At 32.0% G+C, this 22,448-nt stretch overlaps 3 protein-coding genes and 1 long non-coding RNA gene across 5 annotated transcripts; 1 reads left to right on the forward strand and 3 right to left on the reverse strand.

Moving 5' to 3' along the window:
• Nucleotides 1–1,594: 1,594 nt before the first annotated feature.
• Nucleotides 1,595–2,928, reverse strand: LOC118035269 ((S)-8-oxocitronellyl enol synthase CYC2). The gene has a single exon (XM_035040806.2). It carries the CDS (start codon nt 2,926–2,928, stop codon nt 1,792–1,794), a length of 1,137 nt encoding a protein of 378 aa, XP_034896697.1. The 3' UTR covers nt 1,595–1,791.
• Nucleotides 2,929–4,532: 1,604 nt separating this feature from the next.
• Nucleotides 4,533–7,616, reverse strand: LOC118035198 (vacuolar cation/proton exchanger 3). Its single transcript, XM_035040713.2, has 11 exons — nt 7,214–7,616; nt 6,915–6,982; nt 6,754–6,782; nt 6,469–6,665; nt 6,135–6,347; nt 5,833–5,949; nt 5,620–5,736; nt 5,475–5,528; nt 5,257–5,373; nt 5,054–5,144; nt 4,533–4,955 (listed from the first exon to the last, which is right to left on the reverse strand). Exons 1-11 carry the CDS (start codon nt 7,511–7,513, stop codon nt 4,909–4,911), a joined length of 1,350 nt encoding a protein of 449 aa, XP_034896604.1. The 5' UTR covers nt 7,514–7,616; the 3' UTR covers nt 4,533–4,908.
• Nucleotides 7,617–14,992: 7,376 nt separating this feature from the next.
• LOC118035197 (agamous-like MADS-box protein AGL29) lies at nt 14,993–16,015 on the reverse strand. The gene has a single exon (XM_035040712.2). The coding sequence runs from the start codon at nt 15,812–15,814 to the stop codon at nt 15,203–15,205; it is 612 nt and encodes a 203-aa protein (XP_034896603.1). The 5' UTR covers nt 15,815–16,015; the 3' UTR covers nt 14,993–15,202.
• A 4,116-nt stretch (nt 16,016–20,131) lies between these two features.
• Nucleotides 20,132–21,116, forward strand: LOC118035196 (uncharacterized). 2 transcript variants are annotated; one of them, XR_012170780.1, is made up of 3 exons: nt 20,132–20,272; nt 20,371–20,456; nt 20,544–21,116. It is a non-coding gene; the product is annotated as an uncharacterized lncRNA (long non-coding RNA). The 2 variants fall into 2 exon arrangements; XR_004685149.2 differs by having other exon boundaries at nt 20,140–20,272; nt 20,354–20,456.
• The last annotated feature ends 1,332 nt before the right edge of the window (nt 21,117–22,448 follow it).

Genomic DNA, 22,448 nt, shown 5'->3' on the forward strand with positions numbered 1-22,448 from the left:
GTATTTAAATATATATTTTTGTAAAGACCAATCACATAATTAACATCTCCAAAGTGAAGCACAGTCACACGGTAGAATGGACAGATATATAGTTAAGGGACTGGGAAATAATTTGACTTCACATTCATGAGGGGAAAGGAAGTTGAAGGATTTGGGATAAATTCCCATATCCATGAAATGTGCACGGTGTACCTGTTGCTGTCTGCCCCCTTCCAGGATGGTGGATCTGGTTCTCCTACGTCTGCCCTATTGCGTGGACTCTGCGGGGTATTATCACTTCTCGTCTGCATGATGTGGAATCAATAATTATTAAAAGCAAGAACAAATTTAATTGATAAAGTTTTAGGTTTTTTTTTTTTAAATTATTAATTTGAATTTTATAAATCTTAAGATCACTATAGATTTATATATTTATTAATTTTAAAACCTGTAAAATTAATCAAAATCACTTCTCAACTAGGTGATGTGGAATCAATAATTGTTAAAAGCAGCACTTAAGGTCTTGGCCCAACGGTTGAAGAGACTTGTTCCCTTCCTCTGCATCCTGGGTTCAAATCTCACCTTGCATTTTTGTCACCCCCGCGGTGCCTTACATACTTACTGGGTTTGCAGGATATTCAGTGAGCCATGGGATTAATTGTGGTGCGCGCAAGCTAACCCGGACACCCACATAAATAATAAAAAAAAATTGTTAAAAGCAGGAACAAGTTTAATTGATGAAGTTTTAAGTTTGTTTTTTAAAGATTACCAGTTTAAATTTCATAAATCTTATAATTATTGAAATTTTATATATTTATTAATTTTAAAATTTATAAAATTAATCGAAATTATTTCTAAGCTAGATAATATGGAATCAATAATTGTTAAAAGCAGGAACAAGTTTAATTGGATGTTACTTTCGGCTATGGTCCCAGTATGATCGGAGTGTCGGTAGCAGTGCTTGTTGGCTTTTGTCTCTTCTTCTTTATTATCTTTGCCGTCTCCATAGAAGTCCTCAACTTCAAGAAACGATGAGGACTTTACAATCCAGGAGCTTTTATGGATTGCACAGGCAAGCATCAAAATCATGACAGAAGACAATGTGCAGGAGACTTCAAGTTGAGATCATGGGGGATGCCAAAGGAGCAAATTACCTACAGGAAGATTTATTTCTCTTTAGTGCTTGATCCCACCAGACTACCTGACCTGGGAATTTTATGACATGAATCTATCAAGGCGGCTCTAAAATAATTGTCTTCTGTTCTAGTAACAGGTCGACACGTAAGAAGATACGGAAATCATTCTTCATGTTTCACAAATCCAAGTTCAAACTAGCCATAGAAACGGGCAGCGGCTGTATTTCTCTCTAAAAATAGAGAACTATGACAAAAGATATACGTAGATGTCATGTACAAAATAAAACAGCCGCCGTACATGGTACTTCTACGTAGAATGCTCTATGTCCCTAAAACTTGGAGAAGCCAAGCTAGCGCACCCCCCTGCTTGCTCCGTAAGAGTGGGATGGAACATGAGAAATGAACAATGGCATCTATGATGCAGCTGGCTCTTAACTCTTAAGGCATGCAAAATGAGTAAAAACAGGTGGACATCCGCATAATTTAATCAACTCATATCATATGGTATTATCGATATATATATTTCATGTTCATAAGAGAGAACTATTTAATTCAGTCAGCCAAAAGCCAAACAGCACTTATAAAGGCACTATAATTATAATTTTTATTTGCTGAGAGAGCCAACTGGTGGTGCACCACATTCTCTCGTCCATTGTTCAACCTAAATGAAGTCAAGTCAAGGGATCATCTTCTCCTCTCTCATGGAATCAACCCAATACAAGATCGATTCCAATGTCTTGCATCTCATCGTAAAACCCAATCGGTCAGCTTTCTCTCGGGTTCCTAGCATTTTCATCGGAAGGCGGAACAAGTTATCCAAGAATTCCCAGTTAGCCAAATCTTCCATCTCTGTGTGTAGCAGGCCTTCCTTCACTACAATTTCTTGCCAGGCCTCCTTCTTGTCACTCATTGCTTTTGCAAACCAAAAGTCGTTTGAGAACATTTCTTCAGGCACTTCTGCTCTAAACTTCTTTCCGAGGACCGGCCAGATCTCCTTCCATGTGAAACTTTGGCCATTAATTGCGTTGAATGCTTGGCCGCCTGTGGAAGATATTCCATCATCGGTAGCTGCCCAAATGTGTTGCTCAGCTACTAGCCGAGCATCAGAGCCATCAATGCACACTTCCTCCCAACACTCCCTAGTCCCTCCAAACACGAAAGGGAGGTTCAGATGTTTGCAAATAGCACCATAGATAGCTAAAGAACCCATGATGTTATACAGAGTCGTGTTGGAGCTCCCCATCAACAAACCAGGCCTTAGCACAGACCATGACACTTTACCAGCTAATCTCTTCTCGAGCAAGTCCTCGAGAACATAATAGAAGTTGTAACCTTCACTTGTTCTTGGGCACTTTTCATCGTAGATAGAGACTTCTTTCACATCAAAAGGGCCTCTCAATGAGAAATAATGCTTCATTCCTGTTTGGAGTGAAACGTGCTTCAACGCCTTAGATTTGGCGAGGATGACACTCAAGGCATTGGACATCATGGCCTCGTTCTGTTCACAGCATTCTCTGCTATCTAGAGTAAACTCGCCTGTCCAAGTGACCCAAAACATATGAGTCACATCTTGCACCATAGAGAGCTTGTTCTCTGTCTCTTGAGGGTTTAGCAGGTCACATGAGATGAAATGGTAGTTGGGACTCAGGATAGGAAAACTCTCATACCTTCTAGCCACGCCATAAACCTTCCATTTGTTTTTTGAGATTAGCCTTCTGGCTATTTCTCTCCCAACAAGCCCGGTGACACCAAAAATGATGGCAACACAATCAGCAGCAGCTTCAGCTCCATTATTGGATTCCTCATCTGCCATTTGATATCGTATAGTTAGCTCAGATTTTAGAACCTTGCAGCATCTATAAATAAAGGATTTCTTGTGTCCTCCCGTATGGTAGTTAATGACCCTCTAACAGTGTTTTAGAAGGGCCTGACACCTAATCCGAATCAAACAAGTTGTCCTATTCTTTTGAGGGAGGATATCTGGCAAGGTTTCAAGCTTGCCCTTTAAGACTCATCAATAATTGGTTTATAATATATTGCTACTCAAAATCAAGAAAAGCAAAATCATTATTTAAATAGCTTCCTTTTCATGTCAAGAATACTTTATGTTTTAAATTAACCAAGATCACATGGCGAGTGGCAAATAGTTGCGGCGTCAATGCTTCTAGACAGCCTTGCTTGCCGGCAGATTGTGACCTTTGGCCGTTAATATGCTGGCATTGTGGTTGCAATAAGAGCTTATAATATTATTTCCAAGTTTGTCCACACATGGTTAAGGTAACCCTGGCACTATATTTGGTACTCAGACATGAACGGTTTCAGGACCCCTTCTTGATTGATGCAGCTTACTATTTTTATCCCTCAATTAATTTTCAACAACACATGAAACACCTTGAATCTCTGTCACCAGGTCCGGAAGAGTTGGAGTTTGATTAGACGGTTGAGCTGCTAGTCATCCTGAATTTAGGGTGGGCATAAAGGTGAGATACATTAAAAAAATATCAGGCAGACCCATCTAGGTTACTTAGTGCACATAACATGTCTAATCCCATGCCTTCTCTGGCAAGGGATTAGAAGAATGAGAGAAACGAAAGAAACAGTCATCTTACATTCTTGTCCACAATTTCCCAAGATGTTTCTACTACACTTTAACTGGATGTCCTAAATGAAAGTTACAACAAGCTGGAATTGTGGGTTAAGATTCATGAGCTTTGGATTTGCATGAAGAACTGAATGGTACAAAACCAGACCAGGTTCATACTCCATAAACAACGAAAAGGGTGCTAATTCTGTCAGTTTATGGGGAATCTGCATCCAAACACTTGTAATGCTAGTTTACTCCAAGCAAAATGCAGATACAGTTGGATGCATGAATCATGACATATGAGTAATCAATCCAGTAATCTATTGTCAACCCTGATATTGCTGTTATTTATGTGCAACTTGGGGTGCAGCATCAAGTTGTTCCATGAGTAAACAGTCAAGCTGTCCTGCCAAGTTTATGCCAGCCACTTGAATTTTGATTCCCAGAGTGTCTCGTTAATTAATTAATAGAATACGGGACAGAACTAGAGATAAGACTCGGACAGAGCCAGAGATAGCCATGATAGTTAAATTTTGAGAATATTATCCCCTCTCATAATCCTTTTGCCTCTGTATTAATTCTTAAAAATTACGTACTGTATAGATAACACTTATACTGAGTCAGCCGCACGTGAATTCGTTTAACAAAAAGTTTAGAAATATTATAAAAATTCTATTATAATTAATGTAATGCCAAAATGATTTTATAACACCATTTCTCTTCCTCTTTCCCAATTAGAAAATAACTTTAGTTTTTTGAGGCACAATTACTCTGATATTCAAAGTTGTTTTCTTTATTAACTTGATTATTACATTGCAAGAAGTGAAGACAGATTATTCTCGTAAGCAACATGATACAGTGAATTAAATCAAATACATGGAAAATCACAGCTACTCGGTAAAAAACTATATGCATTTTGACACTGCTTTGTACTTCAACTCAGTACCAAAACATTATTAGGAAGACATAAAGACAGAGCTATAAACAAACTTGTTCCATGAGAAGTTCTGTTTCTTCTCCAGAGCTCCCTTCTAAATCCGAAAAAACCAGTCTCAACTTTTGATGGCCTTGTAACTCGAAAGCTCTCATTTACCACACCATCCTCTCTTACCAGAATGCCGATGCAGGTGGTTCACAGATGAATTGAAGAACATAAATTGATCTGTGGACCATTCTTTGCTGGGGATCAACCCCCGCATGTAAATGCAGCTATGCTGCAAAGAGTCCAGTGAATGGTTTGCCTTGCGAGATTTGATCTAAATCAGAGTTGTAGGAAACATTAGCAGTGAGCAGTCAACGAATGAAGAAACTTGGATCATTCTACAAAATGGATTTTCGCTAGCTAGGAACTTACTCTGAGGGATTTTGTGAACAAAAAAGCACGCAGCAATCACAATGTAGCACAGGAAAAGAAGCAGTCCTTTCATGTAGTGTGAAGTTCCATCCTGTAAGTAATGAAAATACTACCATAAGAGAATTTACAAACCAACTAAATAATTAATAGACAATATAACATGCATTAACACTGGTAATTAAGAAAATATCAGATGACAAAACCTGTAAAGTGAAGGCCGTGATAATTATTGTGAAAGCAAGAGAACCGGTTTCAAGGAGACTGAAATCAAGGTCCATATGAATGTTCATTGTCCACGCAACAACAACACATAAAGGGACCTGAAGCCCACAAAAAAAGAAGGAAAAAAAAAGTTATCATGATTTCTTTCCAAGGTTAATCTGGCAAAGGATTTTGTTTGCCTGGGATGCTTTAATCTTACCACAAACATTGAAATTTGAGTGGCGGAACCTAGAGCAACACCTAAAGATATGTCCTGCAGAACAGCCAGATAATTGGTGTTATTGAAACTTAGCAGGCAACAAAATATAAGAGTAAGACTACTGCCATGGTCTAACATATCATACCAGCTTGTTCTTGAAAGCAAATATGACCGATCCAGCATGTTCTGCAGCATTCCCCACTATTGGCAGCAAAATTATGCTGAGGAAACTGACAGAAATGCCCCAAGAATCTGATGCAGCCTGGTTGAGATACATTAAAATTTGAGATCCACATATTAGAAGATGCTTTAATATTGCTAACAAATAATATTTTAGAAATTCTCAAGTGTAATGTACCTCAATTGTGCCCACAACATACTCAGATAACAAAGCTATGATAACTGTCATGCCAGCCAACCAAGTAAATGCACTCCAAAATCCTATCACTGCCTTTTCTTCCTCCTCGTCATCTTCCTGTCATTCAACTTGAACCACTAAGTTCTATGCATTAATGTCAACTTTGGATTAATTATTTCCTTTTGACCTAATAGAATACTGATCTCATTGAATAACACATTTTTAAGTGCTGCAATTATAATGAGCCTCATATAGTTTTTATCTTAAAACTTTTTTGCATCTAGAGTTAATTAATTAATCACCTCTTGAGCATCAAACAGTTGCCTGTGAGTTTTTAGCTGGAAGAAGATATAAGCAACATATGCTATAAGCATAATAATGCTGCTCACTCTGGACAACTCAAGGGTAGAGAAGGCAGTGGCAGTTCCTTCCCCTACGGCATATCTGAACATCAGTGGCAACATGTGGCACAACAACCCCAGTAATAAAAGTAAAGAGTTCACATCAGCCTGCTTCTGTTAAAGCCAAAAAAAGAGAAAAAAAGATTATGAAACGAATTAGACCGCATATAATAATTACTTACCCAAGCTGTAAAATTAATTGGATTTGTTCTTGAATTTTGAGTGTGTGTCTTACTCTATCGTATTTCTGTTCCTTTTTTAGGTTGGCTAAGCCTCCACATAGGAGGGAAGTCCCAAGAACTAGAAGGAGATTTGACAAAATGGAACCCAAAAGAGAATACTTCAAGACATGTATTTTGTTCTGGTAAAGTGCAAGTATTGCTATTATCAGCTCGGTTGCATTGCCACATGTTGCATTAAGGAGTCCTCCAACTGCAAATGATCGAATTAATCATCTTCAATTTTCAAATGATGGTGTAAAACCAGAATTAGAAGTGATTTGTGGGCAAATTTAAATTACCTGTTGGACCAGTGAAGTATGCAATTTGTCTGGGATTAATAACAGCAAGAACAACAAAAGTTGAAAATAAAGATTAGTATCAGAACAACCAATGGATAAAATATTCCACAAGCACTTGCGTATAAAATTATTAATTTGACTATGCTTAGTTACAGACTTACTCAGTGAGGAAGCTGACACGTTCTGCTAGTGGGGTGAGTCCAAGCAAGCTCAAAGCAAATATCCAAGGCTACGTGTGGCAGAATAATGCAAATTAAACAGATATAAAACAAGAGATATCATAATATATTTATTTAATCCATATCTATCATCGATCTTCGTTAAATTGGTAAATATGCATACAGGAATTGCTAAATGTAACAAAATCAATTGTAAATATACAAAGAAAAATCAATGACATGGTTGTGTAACCAAAAAAAAAGGTTCCATGATTCTTCCGAAAAGAAACTAATCAACTTACTCTTCCGAACTTATAATAGTCAGCAGCAATTGCTAGAGGAATGGCTGGGAAGAGAACAGCCAGCTTAGTTCCAAGAATCACTTCTTGAAGATTGGTCAAGAAATAGCCAAGAACATTTGATGAAACAAGCATTGGATCGGATTTCTTTCGCATAAATGAAGACGAAACATTCTGTGGTGTCTTCCCATTGACAAAACCCCCCTTAATGTTATTGCTGTTCAAGCCTTCCTTATAGTCAACATCTCCATTTTCCAATTCTGACGAGACCTGTTGATGAACCTGTGAGTGGTACTGGTCCATATTATGGTAAAATATTGTATAGCCACCACCCTAGTATACACCTAGTTTGTTTTCACTTCTACGTGAAGGAAATCCAAGCGATCCCTGCTGCCTCTAGCTTTAATTCCTGGGCTCATATCATAAAGAGGAGGTTATATATATATATATATATAGGACAAGAGAAGCTAAATGTTTCTGAGGCAGAAAGACCCGAGAGTGCAGTTTCTTTATAATTAGTGTAGCTTCCTGGAATTTTCCCCCGCTTGTTGCCATTCTTGCATGGGAGTCCACGTACTTGCTAATGAAATTGTCTAGGTGTTGCACTCTTGGGACTATATACTGAGGTTTCACATGTAACGTGTTATACATTACTAGCTATCAGACATGAGTGCAAAGATGGGAATGGAATTGCATCCATAGCTGTATATATAACAGGTACACCTTTGTTATTGTCTTCGAAATATAGTTTTATAAAGAATTAATATTTTTTTATTTAAAATTAATTATTATTTTTATGTTTTTAGATTTTTTTGATATGTTGATATTAAAAATAATTTTTAAAAATAAAAAATATTATTTTAATTTATTTATATGTAAAAAAAAAGATTTTAAAAAAACAATTGCTATTACACTTCTAAGTATAGTATAATAAGCCAAGTGGTTCTTTGGCTGATCATATTTTATATGAATCATGAAAAAACAATATATTATTGAATATAGTAATTTCATTAAACACGACAAGAATATAAAATACATGGCTATTTTTAAAATTCATGATAATTACAGCTTACCAATTAAAAAGAATTAAATAAAACAACCAACAAAATATGAAAACATGAACTTTCAGGTTAATATTAAATATCCATCTATGTACGCAGGGGGCTGATAGGGCCTGGGTCTCTGGAAAAAAAAAAAAAAAACCATACAGTTTTAAATTCTAGAATAAAAACTATTAAAATTAATGAAGTTATGGTCCTCTAGAAAATCTTTTATAATCTTGGCCTCAGTAAAATTAAAGATTTCCTGGCCACGCCCTTATGAACATTAAATAGAATTCTTTAATCTTCTCTATCAAGAGCTTTCTAAAATAAGAATGTTGTTGCAGCTTATATACGTGGAACAATCTCAAGTTGTCATCAAGTACTTCTGAAGGAACCGGGTTACAACATCAGACTCCATTGATGGAAAACTTCACTTTTTTATATGATCGTTATTAATCTCTTCTAAATCATAAGATTTAATAGCAAACCATTTGTTCAGAGAAAATATATATCAGATTATACCGATATAAAAAAACTAAAAACTAAACCAGATCCAGAACCATATATATGGAACTAGATCAAGATTTGGTAAAAAAGAAGAGGTAAAAAATAGAGAAGTACTGAAAAGTGAGGTGATTCTTTCATTGACGGCGGCCATGGTTTTTCTCTTTTAAGAGAACTAAAAGAGAGAAAAGAGAGCAGTAAGGAGAAGAAATTTCTTGACCACGTTGGGTAGGCCAAAGCTACTGTAGAAATGCTGCTTTGCTTTATTGAAAACCTGTTGAATTTAGAGCGCTGCATGCACAGTGAAGATCTTGTAGCGTGTAGTCTGAATGAAGCAATTGATATTGCTACAGTTAACCTAACTAATGATTTAACAGCCACCAGCGAATGCATATATTCTAAAATCTCACTCAAACTCAGTCACAACATGTACGTCAACTCAGCCCGAGTCTGAACAGTTAGGTGAGGAATTGAGATAAGGGGATTGGATGTATCTTTCATCTGGTTATTAGAAAGATAAAGATGAAGAAGGGATTAGAGAGATCCCTCGAATTATCCTTCCTAATTTACTCGAATTAGGTAGATTGATTTCAATCCTTCCTAATTTGCTTTATTTTGTTTCTGTTCTTCATCGAATTTTATCTACAACTAATATTGATCCCAAAATGATCTATCATTCCTAATAAACAGTCTTAATTACAGTGGCGTGTGAATAACTTGACGTTGATAGCAAGGAGAAGATGGATCATCGAGAATGGAGAACTACGTGTGCTTCGTTGAAATGTGCTAGCTAGGTTAAACTAGCACATGGCACCTCTTGTCGAATTCTGCTATGTTTGGAAGAACATCACAAGTGTTATGGCCAATATACATGCATGGTGAAACGCAGACCGCAAATGATATAGAAAAAGGTGATAAAACAACAGGCAATATGCCAAGAACAAATCTCAGCCGTAAATTATAAGATTTAGGAATTTGTTTAACCAGAAAGAAACTCGAAGTCAGGCGATATTGTAGAAGTAGAGTTAGCAAAAATCAAGTCTCGAACTGAAAAGAACTCTTTTTGAAAACCCTAGAAGCCAGTAATAAAGCCATGTGAAAAACAAACAAATTAGCAGACCTAGAAAGAAACCCAGAACCAGGACCAAAACTCGAAAGAACAAGTCGGAAAACCCCTGGAACCGGTTTGACCCGATGCTAATTAAGGTTGGAAGAACCTAAAACAAAACATGGGTGAACAAAGTAAAGACATGTGTTTTACAAACAGACACGTCGACTGCAGCGTAGAATCTTATGGACAGTGCGTGGAAACTCAAATGATGATGAAATTTAATCAACAACAAGCTCACTAGATGATGAGAAATCCCAAAGTAAGTGTGTGAATCAAATATTTCTTCATCTTCTCTTCTTATCTCATGTTTTTTTATATTACAAAGACAATTTTCCCCAAATTCAAAGGATATCCTTATAAAAAAAATATATTAAATTCAATGGGTTTTTGGTAGAATTTAAAAGCAAAAGGGCATGTTTTAAGTTGAGTGAGGATATTGGTATCTAAACCCGATCTAATCCCTTAACTTAACTAGAAATAAATAAATAAATTTAAAATTTAAAAAATTACATATATACTAAGCTAATTTTATATTAAATTATAATATTTGGGTTTTAAATTTTGATTATGAATACCTTATTAAATACTTGAATCACGATCAAAGTTAATTTCCGTACATGCAACACAAAACATCATCCACAAATATAAATGGTCTCTCTTTTAATTAAAAAAAATGAAGATGATTTAAATTCAAATACAAGTCACAACAACAAATTAATTAACTACCTCTTATATATCCTCTCCTAATTAAAACCATTTATCTAAAAAATATTGCAAAGATTTGAAGTATAGAAACATGAGAGAATATCGTGTGCTTGTTATCATCCAGTTGCATTGCTTTCTAGAATTTTATCATCTACTATATATGTTAAAATTAGGACTTCAGAACTAAATCATTTATATCATTTATAGAGACATATATGTTTGCAAAAGCACATGTACTATATATAAATAATTAACACATTTAAAGAATTAATATGGTCGTACTAGGATATATACTAAATGTCGAAGAATTAATGAACTGAAACAATAAATCCATCTACCCAGTTTCTCAACACAAGTAAAATCCTTCCAAACCACCAAATGTTTAATCTTCCAAGTCTTGCATTAAAGAAGGGGGCAGCAGTGTCCGTACCCAGGAAAGTTTAGAACTTTCCTGGAATTTTCAAGGCCTCCCCAAGAACAATCAGATGGCTGTGGTTTTTTCACCTGTCTTCGAGTGCTGATGAAGTAAAACAAGAACAAGAGCATGCATAAACGCCATTTGATTGGTCAGATTCTCAACAAGTAATGAAATTTGGTCGAAATTTCTCATCCCTACCGTCCAAAACAACCGCTGATCTCTTCTTACTCCAATCCAATATTATCTTACGTAAATGTCGTGCATCCCTGTATTAACACCTGATGGCTACGTGTTAGGAAGGAGGCACTTGTTATTATGACAAGTACGAGTATTTTAGTTTTTTTCTCCATTAACGAGTTATGATATTTTTGCCTTCTCTTTGATGGCCACAAGCGGCATTACCACCTTGAGGTTTGTGCGTTTTTGTTCCTTTCTTTGTATAGTTCATGAGTGCACGTATGGGGTACAGACCTCGACATCTTGCATGATTTAGACTCGTCAAATACTGTTATTAAAGAAGATTATTTTCTCTCTCTCTAAGATTAGAAGAGTTAGAATAAAGGATAAATAGATAATTAATCTCTAACTCTGTTTTCTTTTAAAACATGTCTCTAATTTAAGCATTTTCTTTAAATTAAGAAGAAACTGCATATAACCTCGCTGGGTTCTTGCTATACACAATTTTTTAGGGCATTGAATATGGGCTAAAATGAGGCCCAGTAATTGGCCTTTTATTATAATTATAATTGTAGTTTTTTTTTTTTTTTTAAATAGCCGGTGGTTTTACTATATATGCTTGCGTTATGCACACTTTCACACTTCATTATTGATTATTGATTATAGTAGTGCTTTTTTTTTTATCACTCATTTTTTTGTGTGCTTTTTTTTAATCTTTTGTGAATTGATATTCTCTTCTATTTGCATATTCTTGAGATATAAAAGTTTTGAATAGATTTAAAAATTTGATTAGATGTCAATTCAATAAGATATTATTTGAATTCATAGCATGAAGATATAATTAGAAGAAAAAGATCAAATTGAAAACATAAAAAAATGGCTTTACTCAATTTTATGGGATAAAATGTATTTTTATCTATGTTTTTTATGTTGATCCTTTGCTTCCTTTTGTTTTAGGATTGTTAGTGTTTTAATTCTTGAGGTTGAGAGCTGAAAAAGAAAGTTGATTAAAAAAAAAAAAGGAGAGGAAAGAGAAAGTTGTTAATTATCTAAATTTCAATAACAAAAAAAATTGATCTTGTTGATAATATATTTCATTTAATGAGAAGAGTGTTATTGAGGTATTTTTTATCTCTCATCTTGCTAAAAAAAGTAGATTGAAATTCAAGAATTTTTTTTATTCAAGGTGAATTTTTTTAGTATTTTTAATTGATTAAAAACTTATTTAACGTTGGATATGGGGTTGTTGAGGTTTTACGAGGTGTTTCTTTAGTGTTTTTAAATAAAAAAAATATTGAAAATAATGTTTTAAGTCCATGAGATCTGAATTTTACGTTGTTTGCTTCTTCTTTTTCTTTTTCTTTTTAAAAAAGATGTTTTTAAGGGTGTGCCCATGGCCTTCTTTCTTTCTTTCTTTTTGGTTATGGGCTAGGCACATTGTCGCATTCAATCTCAAGTGTCTAATCTCTTTCTGTTAAGCATTATATGACAATGTTTTTCTATAGATTTAATTAACTCATTAAAAAATTAATTAAAAATATATTAAGGATATTATTTTATTAAATATCAATCACTTTTTTTTAATGAGAATATGGCATTCTTTTTTAAATACTAGCAATTATTCTTTTTGTCGGCTTTCATGTCTTTTATTTTGTTAAATTTTATTAGTTGACTTTCATGTTCATGCATATTTTTATTATTTTATAATTAAATAATAAAAGATTCCATAAAGTCCTCTGCAACAATGCGTGATAGGTGTGTTATTTTTATAATCTTTTCTATTACAATTTGCTTCTATAATTCTTATAAGTTGTTGTTTAAAAAATGTATTTTTATATATTAAAAAAAAAACAAGGAAGCTCATTAATAAGATATATAGATGTGTTTTAATTAAAAAACAAGTTTTAATTAGAGCGCTTTTTGCAACAAAATCAGGTAAAATATCATCAGAAATAAAATTAGAATTGTGATCAAATCCCGCAAATACGGCATCATAATGTGATGTCTTTCTAATTTATATAGTGTTATTGATTGAACAGTGAAGACACTATTCATGTGAACAATGCCAATAAAATTCACTTGTCATTTTTCACGTGAATAATGTTACGTGAATTAATTCACCTGATATGGACACGACAGAACAAAAAAGCAGCTCTCAGCTGCTTTGCACGAATCAATGATTTCAACATAAAATATGTAATTCCCACACAAATAGTGAATTGAGTTTGTATATTACCAAACATGTTATTTACATGATTTAGGAACCGTTTGACCACGTTCCTAAAAATATTAATTTTTTTTATTAAAATTTAATATAATTTGTATGTTTTGAATCATTTTGATGTGCTGATATCAAACATAATTTTTAAAAAAAAAATTATTAACATACATTTCAGTACAAAAAATTATTTAAAAAAAATTGCTACCTAAAAGACTCTTACTTTAAAAGCTAAAACTTCCTCATAAACAAATAACCTCTCTTAATTAATGACCGGTTAAAAAAAGTCAATGACTGGCTGGCAGAGGATAAATTTGGGTTGTGAGGTCGCGCTTTGGAGGGCAGTATTGAGATTTCGTAATTGTCATTGAATTCCACATCCATTTAAGGGGCTTTCTTAATGACAGGAGTTAATCCGTGGAGTGTCAAGGTAACGTTATAAACGGAAAATTGTCTTGCGTGAAAATCGCATAATTCTTACGTGGGGTTGCGGGTCTTGAATTACACTTGTCGGATTGTTAGCTATTTTTAGCCAGATAGAGAAAGAGAAAAACAGATTTTCTTACAGCCCTCGTACCAATTCTGACCCGGGTTTTGTCCGTATATATCCATTTTCTGTTACTGTAAAGAGTGATTTTAGGCTGTGATATAATTTTTTTGTCCAAAAATAAATTAAGAAAGGGCCACGCTAATCTGTTAAACGCCACCTTCATTGATCCATGCACAGCGCCTCCTAAATATTTTTGTCAAGAGAGCTCCTTGAAAAACTAATTACTAAACAATTCTTATAGTTTTTTTTTTATATAAACATAGTTACAAAATAAAACATCATCTCTCATGTCATGTTATCCTATTTCTGTTTTTTCAAGAAAATATATATAAAAAGAAGAAGAAAGAGAGCTGCATCTATATATCTGGACTGTTTTTTATTTTAAAAAATAATTATATTATATAATGAAAAAAATATAAACTAATTATTTCATAAATTCTAGTGTAGTTTTATTTATTGGTTTTTGTTGATATGTTTTTTTTAATAGAAATTTTAGATGTTTAATAGTCAACATGGAGTGCTACTATATAAGGTAATATATGGGTTAAGAGTGATTCAAGAAGCTTTTTTTATACTATTAAATTATTTTTCGTGATGCATAAATAGACATATAGTGAAGAAATAAGATCAATATATTTTTAAAGAATTATATTAATTTTCTAATCTCTTTCTTAATTTGGTAAAATGGTGGTTGAATTTACATATTAGTATTGATATGTATTTTGTTTTGTCATATAAAAAAACATTTATATTTTAGCATATGGAATTTCTTAAAAAAAGTCAAGACAATATATTTCGTAGTTATAAATAAATTATTTCTTCCAATGCATATAATTATTTTTATTCGACAATAAAGGTATTTTAAGACCAGTTTACGTATTTTAAAAATATATATAATTATATTAAAGATTTTTTTCAAACTAAATATTTAGATAGAGATAGAGTTCATGGTTTTACATAGAATTATATTAAACCTTTAGGTGAGTGTCAAGACAGTATTATCCATTAACCACTGTATTAATCACCTTAAAATAATACACACAGTCAAGCATACACAACGCATCTGGATAAATATATTTATTTTTATATATCTTTATCTGTAATCCAACAACCACACTTTAGCATAAACAACATTAGATATATAAAACTAAATAAACAAAGCTTAAAACTAAAAAAAAAAAAAAAAAAAAACAATAGATTTAAAATTCTTTGTAAACATAAACCCTAAAAAGGTAACAGGCCTTTTCAACAAAGTTGCTCAGAGCTTCACACGCCCCAATTACTTCCATGAGAGGCAACGTTTGCATCATTTGCATGAGATGCTGACGGGTTGCCTGCTTCTGGAGCATGTGAAGAGGACGCACCATTGCTGCTGTCTTTCATCTTGCCGTGTAAGGTCATTCGGAAGCCTTCGAACTTCTTCTCCAATTCAATCAACTCTTGGAGGTTGAGCTCTTCGACTGGAGCATTCCACCATTGATCTCTCTCATTACCTTGTATTTTATCCTTCAACTTGCAGCCTTTTTCCTTATTGTCATCCAGCTGCTGCTGCATTTCATTATGCTTTTGTGTTAGCTCTTCGATCCTCGCCCTCCTATACTCCTCCAAGAGCTCGTAGGCGCCATAGATATCTGTGTCTGATGGATTTTCCAGAAAACGATCAAGCACATTTTCAATTGAAGGGTGGCCGAAGGAAAACGGCTTACCCCCAGGTGAAAAGACGAGAAACGCAGCTTCCGTCCCCGTTAAAGTGATAAGCTCGCTCAGTTTTTTGTAGATCCCGGATCTACGCTTTGAGAAAGTGACCAGTCTATCATCTTCATTTACAATTCTCTTCATTTCCACCTTTTGCCTTCCCCTTGTTTTCTTGGCTTCCATGATGAAAAGAATAAGATGCAAGATAAGATAAATAGATAGAATATGTATGATATGGCGCTACTTGGCTGGAGAATGGAGATGTAGGGAGAGAAACTTGAATGCAGTACTTTGCTGGAGAATGGAGATGTATATATAGGAAGGGAAACTTGAATGTGTTAAGTTTATCTATGGTAATATGGAGCGGGCCACCTTGAAGTATAAATTCTCATTAAGTGGTGGATAGAATTTTTTATAAACAACTTAGATACGCATTAGATATAATTATAAATGTTAGAGTGATTTTATTGTGATGATCTATTGAGATTCAGTTCCATATTATTTTGATTATTTTCCTTGAATTTTTGGAGGGTATATAGTTTTTTAATTGGAAATATATTAAAATAATATTTTTAAAAAAAAATTATTTTTGATATTAGCACATCAAAACTATCAAAAAAACATCAACATCTAAAAATATTAATTTAATTTATTTTTAAATAAAAAAATATTTTAAAAAGCATTTATAATGGTAAAAACAAAAACTCTTTAATTGGAGTTATATAATTTTTAAATGGAGAAGGCTATTGATTATTTTTGGAACACATGTTAAGCATTATTTGATTACTTATTTTATTCTTGCATTTTTTTAAAATCAAGTTAATAAATGAATGAATCCTATATTATATGGCGACTATTTTCAGTGTTTATAATATAAATTATGTTGCAGTATAGAAAACTAGATGTTGATTTTAAACTATAAATGACTGACTCTTGCCAATGTAATAATGGTGTGTATTGGCCACATTTTTTTAAAAAAGATTATGGTATGTTCTTTGTTCTATTAATTTAGAAATGGCAATACATAGACACCTCATTGGTTTTTTATTTTTAATTATTGATTGTCAGACTATAATATAAAATAATATTCTAAAGTTTCATCAGTGATAATTTCTAGTCTCAAATAGTTTTTTAATATAATATTAGAGTTTATAAAATTATACATTAGCAACTCACCCATCATGTAAAGTTTTCTAGTTCATGTGCTTCTTTGATATACATCAATTAGTCTTTTTGTTACTTTCCTCTAATTTGCACATATTCCTTCCTCTTAAGATGTTTGGATCATATAGTAATTGATTTTAATAGTGATTGTCGGTTGTTAGAGCCGCAAAAAACAACGCAAGTTTTAAACAATCGATTTTAATCGTGATTGTCGGATGTTAGAGCCGCAAAGAACAGCACGACGTATTGTTCTAAATGATTGATCATTATCTTTTATATAATACCATTTATAAATTACATAATTTATAAATGATAAAAGCTAATAATTGTTCTTATAACACATGCTGAATGTTATTTGATGACATACATGAAAAATTTTATAGTACTCAAGCTTTAATTATTGAATATTTACTGCATATAAAAAAGATATACACAAAAAGAAAATAGAGAAAATCATATTTGATTTCGAAAAAAAAATAATATGTATTATTTCTCATATTGAAAAAAATATTTTTGTAATTCTCCTCTATTTTATTTTTTGTATATATCTTTCTCCTATGATAGCATTTAACAATTACATTTTAAGCACCATAAAATTTCTCTACATATTAAACTTGTTTTTTCAATCAAGTTAATGAATGAAATAAAAATCCAACATTTATAGATGTTAACTAAAGATATTAAATGATTATTATATTATATGGAAACTTTTTAAGTGCTTATAATATAAATTATACTGCAAAATAGAAAACTATATGTTGATTTAAACTATAAATGGCTATTAACAAGTGTCATGATGACATTTGTGGGCCACATTTAAAAAACATTTATGGTTTGTTCTTTGCTCTCTTAATTTAGAAAGTACAAGTCATTTGTTATCAACTTATGCACACCTCATTCAAAATCAAAAACCAATTATATTTATTTCAATTAATTATAAATTGTTAAAAAAATATATAAAATTATATCCTAAGAGGGTCATCTATTGACTTAAATTTCCATATTTAATAATTTATTAACATAATATTAGAGTTTATAAAATTATGTAATGGAGATTCACATGTTGAGTTTTCTAATTTAGATGTTTCTTTGATATAAAACAAATATTTTTCTCTTTATTTTCCTCTGATTAGGATATTTTTATTTTATTAAGATGCTTGTATAATATGATATGATTCATCATTTTAAGCAATGCATGCTTCTTATTATGGTAGGGTGTTAGAATTATTGAGAATAATACAACATATTATAATATACAAGTAATAACTCTAATCATTGTTGTTATGCACATGTATGGAAATTTGTTCAACAACATTTAAAATTTGTTTGTTCTTGATAGGTATGTGTGAAATGTATGTTTGGTAATGTGGTGTAGAGTATTTTTATGAAAATATTTTATTTAATAATGCATTAAAATAATATTATATTTTTAGATTTTTTATTTTTGAACACATCAAAATTACCGAAAAACATCTAAAAATACATTAATCTGGTTTTTTTTAAGTGAAAAAACAGTTCAAAAAAGTATTTTAAAAAACAAATTAAACATAAAAAATAAATATTATTTAAATAACAATATCAAATAAGTGCATGAGGTTAACTATTAACCTTAATCAGAGTGTGCAGAAACCAAACATTAATTACTTTACTCTATAACCATACATTGTATTTCTTTAACATTACAAATTAACTAAATCAATAAGTATTATTTACGATTAATATTATACGAATGAATTTTTCATACACAATTATTATACAAACATATATAACAATTATTTTTTATTGGAGGCAATCATATAAAATTCATGAAAACATATTTTACCACTTGTAGCTTGACACGTCAATCTTTATAGAAATTTAATTTGAAAACTTTGATTGTTTGCAAATCATTTGCCTTATTATTTTATATTCTATAGTGAGTATATGTAAATCTACATTAACAAACAATAATTATGAAACTATAAATGATTAATTTAAAATAATTGTTAACAGTTGAAGAGATAGAATTTAAACATTGTAAATCAACTGAATAAAGGAATACATACAATGTATATGGAGATAAACGTGTTTCATAAATAGTAACTAATATTTTGTTTGATTAGAGGTGTGGTTGCGGTTATTGTTTAAAGTGTTTTTCGTATCGAAATGCATTAAAATGATGTTTTTTTACTTTTTTAAAATTATTTTTAAGATCAGCACATCAAAACAATCTAAAACATATAAAAAAAATTAATTTTAAACAAAAAAAATTAATTTTTTTTTGGAAATACAGGTATAACTGTATTTCCAAACAATCTACATCTCAAAAGATAAAAAAGAGCATGATTATACATGATTAAGCGGCTGAAACAATATAAATTATAAGCATTATATTATAAATTAGTCTTTAAGGGGTGTGCATAGTGGCAAAGGGCTTGAGATCTGCACAGCAGGTCTTGAGTTCGAATCAGGGCGTGCACCTCTTGTAAGAGCTTGGGACAGTCGGGTTTTACTCGCTCACTGGACTCACAAAATGCGCTTTTCAGGGATGTGGAGTTTCCTCAAATCTAAAAAAAATATATATATATATATAAATTAATTAAATAAGAATTGGTTTGCATGCAATACTTTTGGGATTGGAATCCTCATGCTCCTCTGAACATGAGCTGTAATTTGTTTTTTTTTAAGAAAAATGGCATAGTCTATCTGTAATTTGTGGATTAAGTGATGAGCGATATCTTATTCTCATGATTTGGAATAAGAATTAATCTATATAATTGCATTGTAAAAATTTTTATAGCCTGTGAGCATAAAATATCAAAAAAAAAACCAATCAAAGGAATTTTTTTTAGGATCCATTTGTTTTGTTTGAAATATTTATAGAAAAATATTTTATATATTTTCTTGTTTTTATTTCTAAAAAAACTTTCTAAGTTTGTTTTCTATAAGATATTTTATAAAAAAACTGGTTAATAAAATATATTTTAAAGCTAACATTAAAACTTAATTATTTTATTTATTGGAAAATATTTTTAACTCATGAAATTTCATATAATATTTTATGAATAATAATCCATTTTTTTTCTTCAACACCACCTTTTTATTTTTCGTCTCATCATCATTTTTTTCATCATTACCACCTTTTTCTTATCACATTTTTTTTCACTATTTCCGTTGAAAAATATTTCACATGTAAAATATTTTATAAAAAAATCTTATATGTAAAATACTTTTTATTTGTAAAATATCTTAAGCAAAACAAAAGATAAAATAAAATCATAGTTTACAGGGCAACAATAGGATGACAAATGAATTAGAGAAAGCCCAATCCACCACCTTTTAAATTAATAAAAACAGAACCCCCAGAGCGTTTGAGGAAACCAGAGAAAGTCCACAAAGCCCATTATCACCCTCCGAAAAAAAAAAAAAAAAAAAACACTCCCAAGTCCCAACGCGGCTCCGTTACCGGAGAGCAGCTCGCCCGCTCAAATTCTGGAGGTTAGTCCCTTTCTTTGATTTATCTCTCTCTCTCTCTCTCTCTCTCTTCTCTAATTGACTATGATTTCAACAAATACACAGCTCTGTCTCTTTCTCAGAATAGAAATTAAATAAAATCGGCGAAAACGTGAAAGAATGGCTAAGAAATTGGCTCCAGAGAAGCGCCACAGCTTCGTCCGTGAAGGTCTGCACCTCTAATTCTCCATTTTTATTTAAATTATATTCTTTCTGATTTCTGATATTTGTGCGCGTGCGATTCTTGTTTGTTTAGATAAAACTGTATTTGAGGGGGATCAAACCCTTGAAGAGGTGAATATTTACATAAATTTACCGCCAAATGTTCACTCTAAGCAGTTTTACTGCAAGATTCAGTCCAAACATGCCTTCATTAGCCATTCCAAGAAATCCTGACGATCTTCTGGTAAACGGCACGGGTATTCAGTCGTTTAATTAGCTTACCAGTCTTGTTCCGCTTAGTTTGTTTCTTGCTTTTGCAACTGTTAAAGTGTAAATCAAAGAGTTTTTTTTATCTTTTTGGTCTCGATCTTTCTCCCGGTGTGCCTGATTGCTCTAGTTAAAAATCCCATGTCTCTCTTATTTGGGCTCCAGAAGCAAATTTACGTACCCAAACCAGTGTTAACAAGTTTCTTAAGCAGAACTCGAGTCAGCCTGAGTTGAAGCAAGAGGAATCGACAGCGGCTATGTTGCGTAACACGTGGATTCGATGGGAAGGCATTATTTAATCAAGAATGAAGATAATCGGAAATTAGGCTGGCCTCTTTTTTTATGGAGGAACAGAAGAGATGAGCTGCCTCTATCTTGAATAAAATGTCCCTTCAAGCAATTGAATTCTTCGGCATTACCTAGCTTTGATTAACCGATATTATGAGATAATGATGATTTATTAAAAAAAATTTTTTTTATTTAAAAATATTTTATATTTTTTTTAATTTTTAAAATTTATTTTAAAATCAGTTTATTAAAATAATCTCAAAACATTAAAAAAATAAATTTAAAATAAAATAAATTTAGTTTCAGCACACAGTGGACTCATACTGTTAGATTGATTAATTTTTTTTTTGAAAAAAAAAATGTTGCAAAATGGATCAGAAAGTAGAGAAAAGGTAAACTGCATTGGTTTTTTTTAATGAAAAATGCTATTTCAAAAAGATAAAATGATAAAATAGTATTTTGAATGGTATAAATATAATATTTTTTACCATATGTATTTTAATGGAAAAAAATCATTTGAAAAGCCTAATTTTATTGGAGTGGAATAAATAAGTGTTTTATTTTTTTTAATGATTTTGATTTTTTTTTTACATGGCTAGATTTTATTGATTTATTTTTTTGTTGGTCCTACTTCATTAGTTTTAGTTTTTTTGAGAGTTTTGTTGGAATAATATTTGCGGAAAAAAAAAATATTTTAACATTTGATTTAACTTTTCCGTATGAAAGATAAATAAATAAAAGTTAAAATATTATTTTTTGACTATCCATTTAGCAACTGGGAGATGCTCTAATGTCCGTAGCCTTTAGGTAATCGAATTTGCACGAATTCTTTGTTTCCTGCTCTATGGTTTTGACGCGCTTACCATCTTTGACTTGCAACCATTTCCCACTAACTCCAAAGGCCACATGGTTCGTTTTTAGTGGGCCGGAAATGCAGTGGAATCCAATTCAAAGGGAAAAGGTTATGATTCGGTGTGGACAGAACTAGAATATTCTGAGCTTATGATAGCCATCGTGAGTGGAGATGTGTGTTTATTAATTATATACATGTTAAGTAATGGATGGTTTGCTTTAAGAAAAGTGTTCTCTGCTCAAGCGGTGGTAATTTTTTGTCGGAGGTTGGTCGGTGGGGGTTTTCTTCTCTTCGAAGATGGCCTGCAACCGTTAAAACTCGAAAGGCATCGCGGAATAACGTGGTTGAAATGTTCATGTTTGACACGTGGGATATCCTTCTCTATCTATTGAAAGCATGCATGTAGGACATCCTTGAAGAATGGTTCTTGTAGAAGATTTATAATATTTTATACATTATAAATCTAATTTATTTAAATTATTTTTGGGATTCAAGTGGGTTAGATAGACCTAGTTAAACTAATTTTCCTGTGAATATTATAAATATTAAAGTGTTGAGTTTGTATTATTAATTTTTATGGGTTTGTATTTC

This window comes from Populus alba, chromosome 9 (assembly GCF_005239225.2).
Source record: "Populus alba chromosome 9, ASM523922v2, whole genome shotgun sequence".
NCBI lineage: Eukaryota > Viridiplantae > Streptophyta > Magnoliopsida > Malpighiales > Salicaceae > Populus > Populus alba.

Coding starts and splice junctions, on each gene's coding strand:
- LOC118035269 (XM_035040806.2), bottom strand. CDS start 2,928: ATGGCAGATGAGGAATCCAATAATGGAGCTGAAGCTGCTGCTGATTGT.
- LOC118035198 (XM_035040713.2), bottom strand. CDS start 7,513: ATGGACCAGTACCACTCACAGGTTCATCAACAGGTCTCGTCAGAATTG. Junction 6,666..6,753: donor ATACTTCACTGGTCCAACAG/GTAATTTAAATT, acceptor GATCATTTGCAG/TTGGAGGACTCCTTAATGCA. Junction 5,145..5,256: donor TCACGGCCTTCACTTTACAG/GTTTTGTCATCT, acceptor CATTACTTACAG/GATGGAACTTCACACTACAT.
- LOC118035197 (XM_035040712.2), bottom strand. CDS start 15,814: ATGGAAGCCAAGAAAACAAGGGGAAGGCAAAAGGTGGAAATGAAGAGA.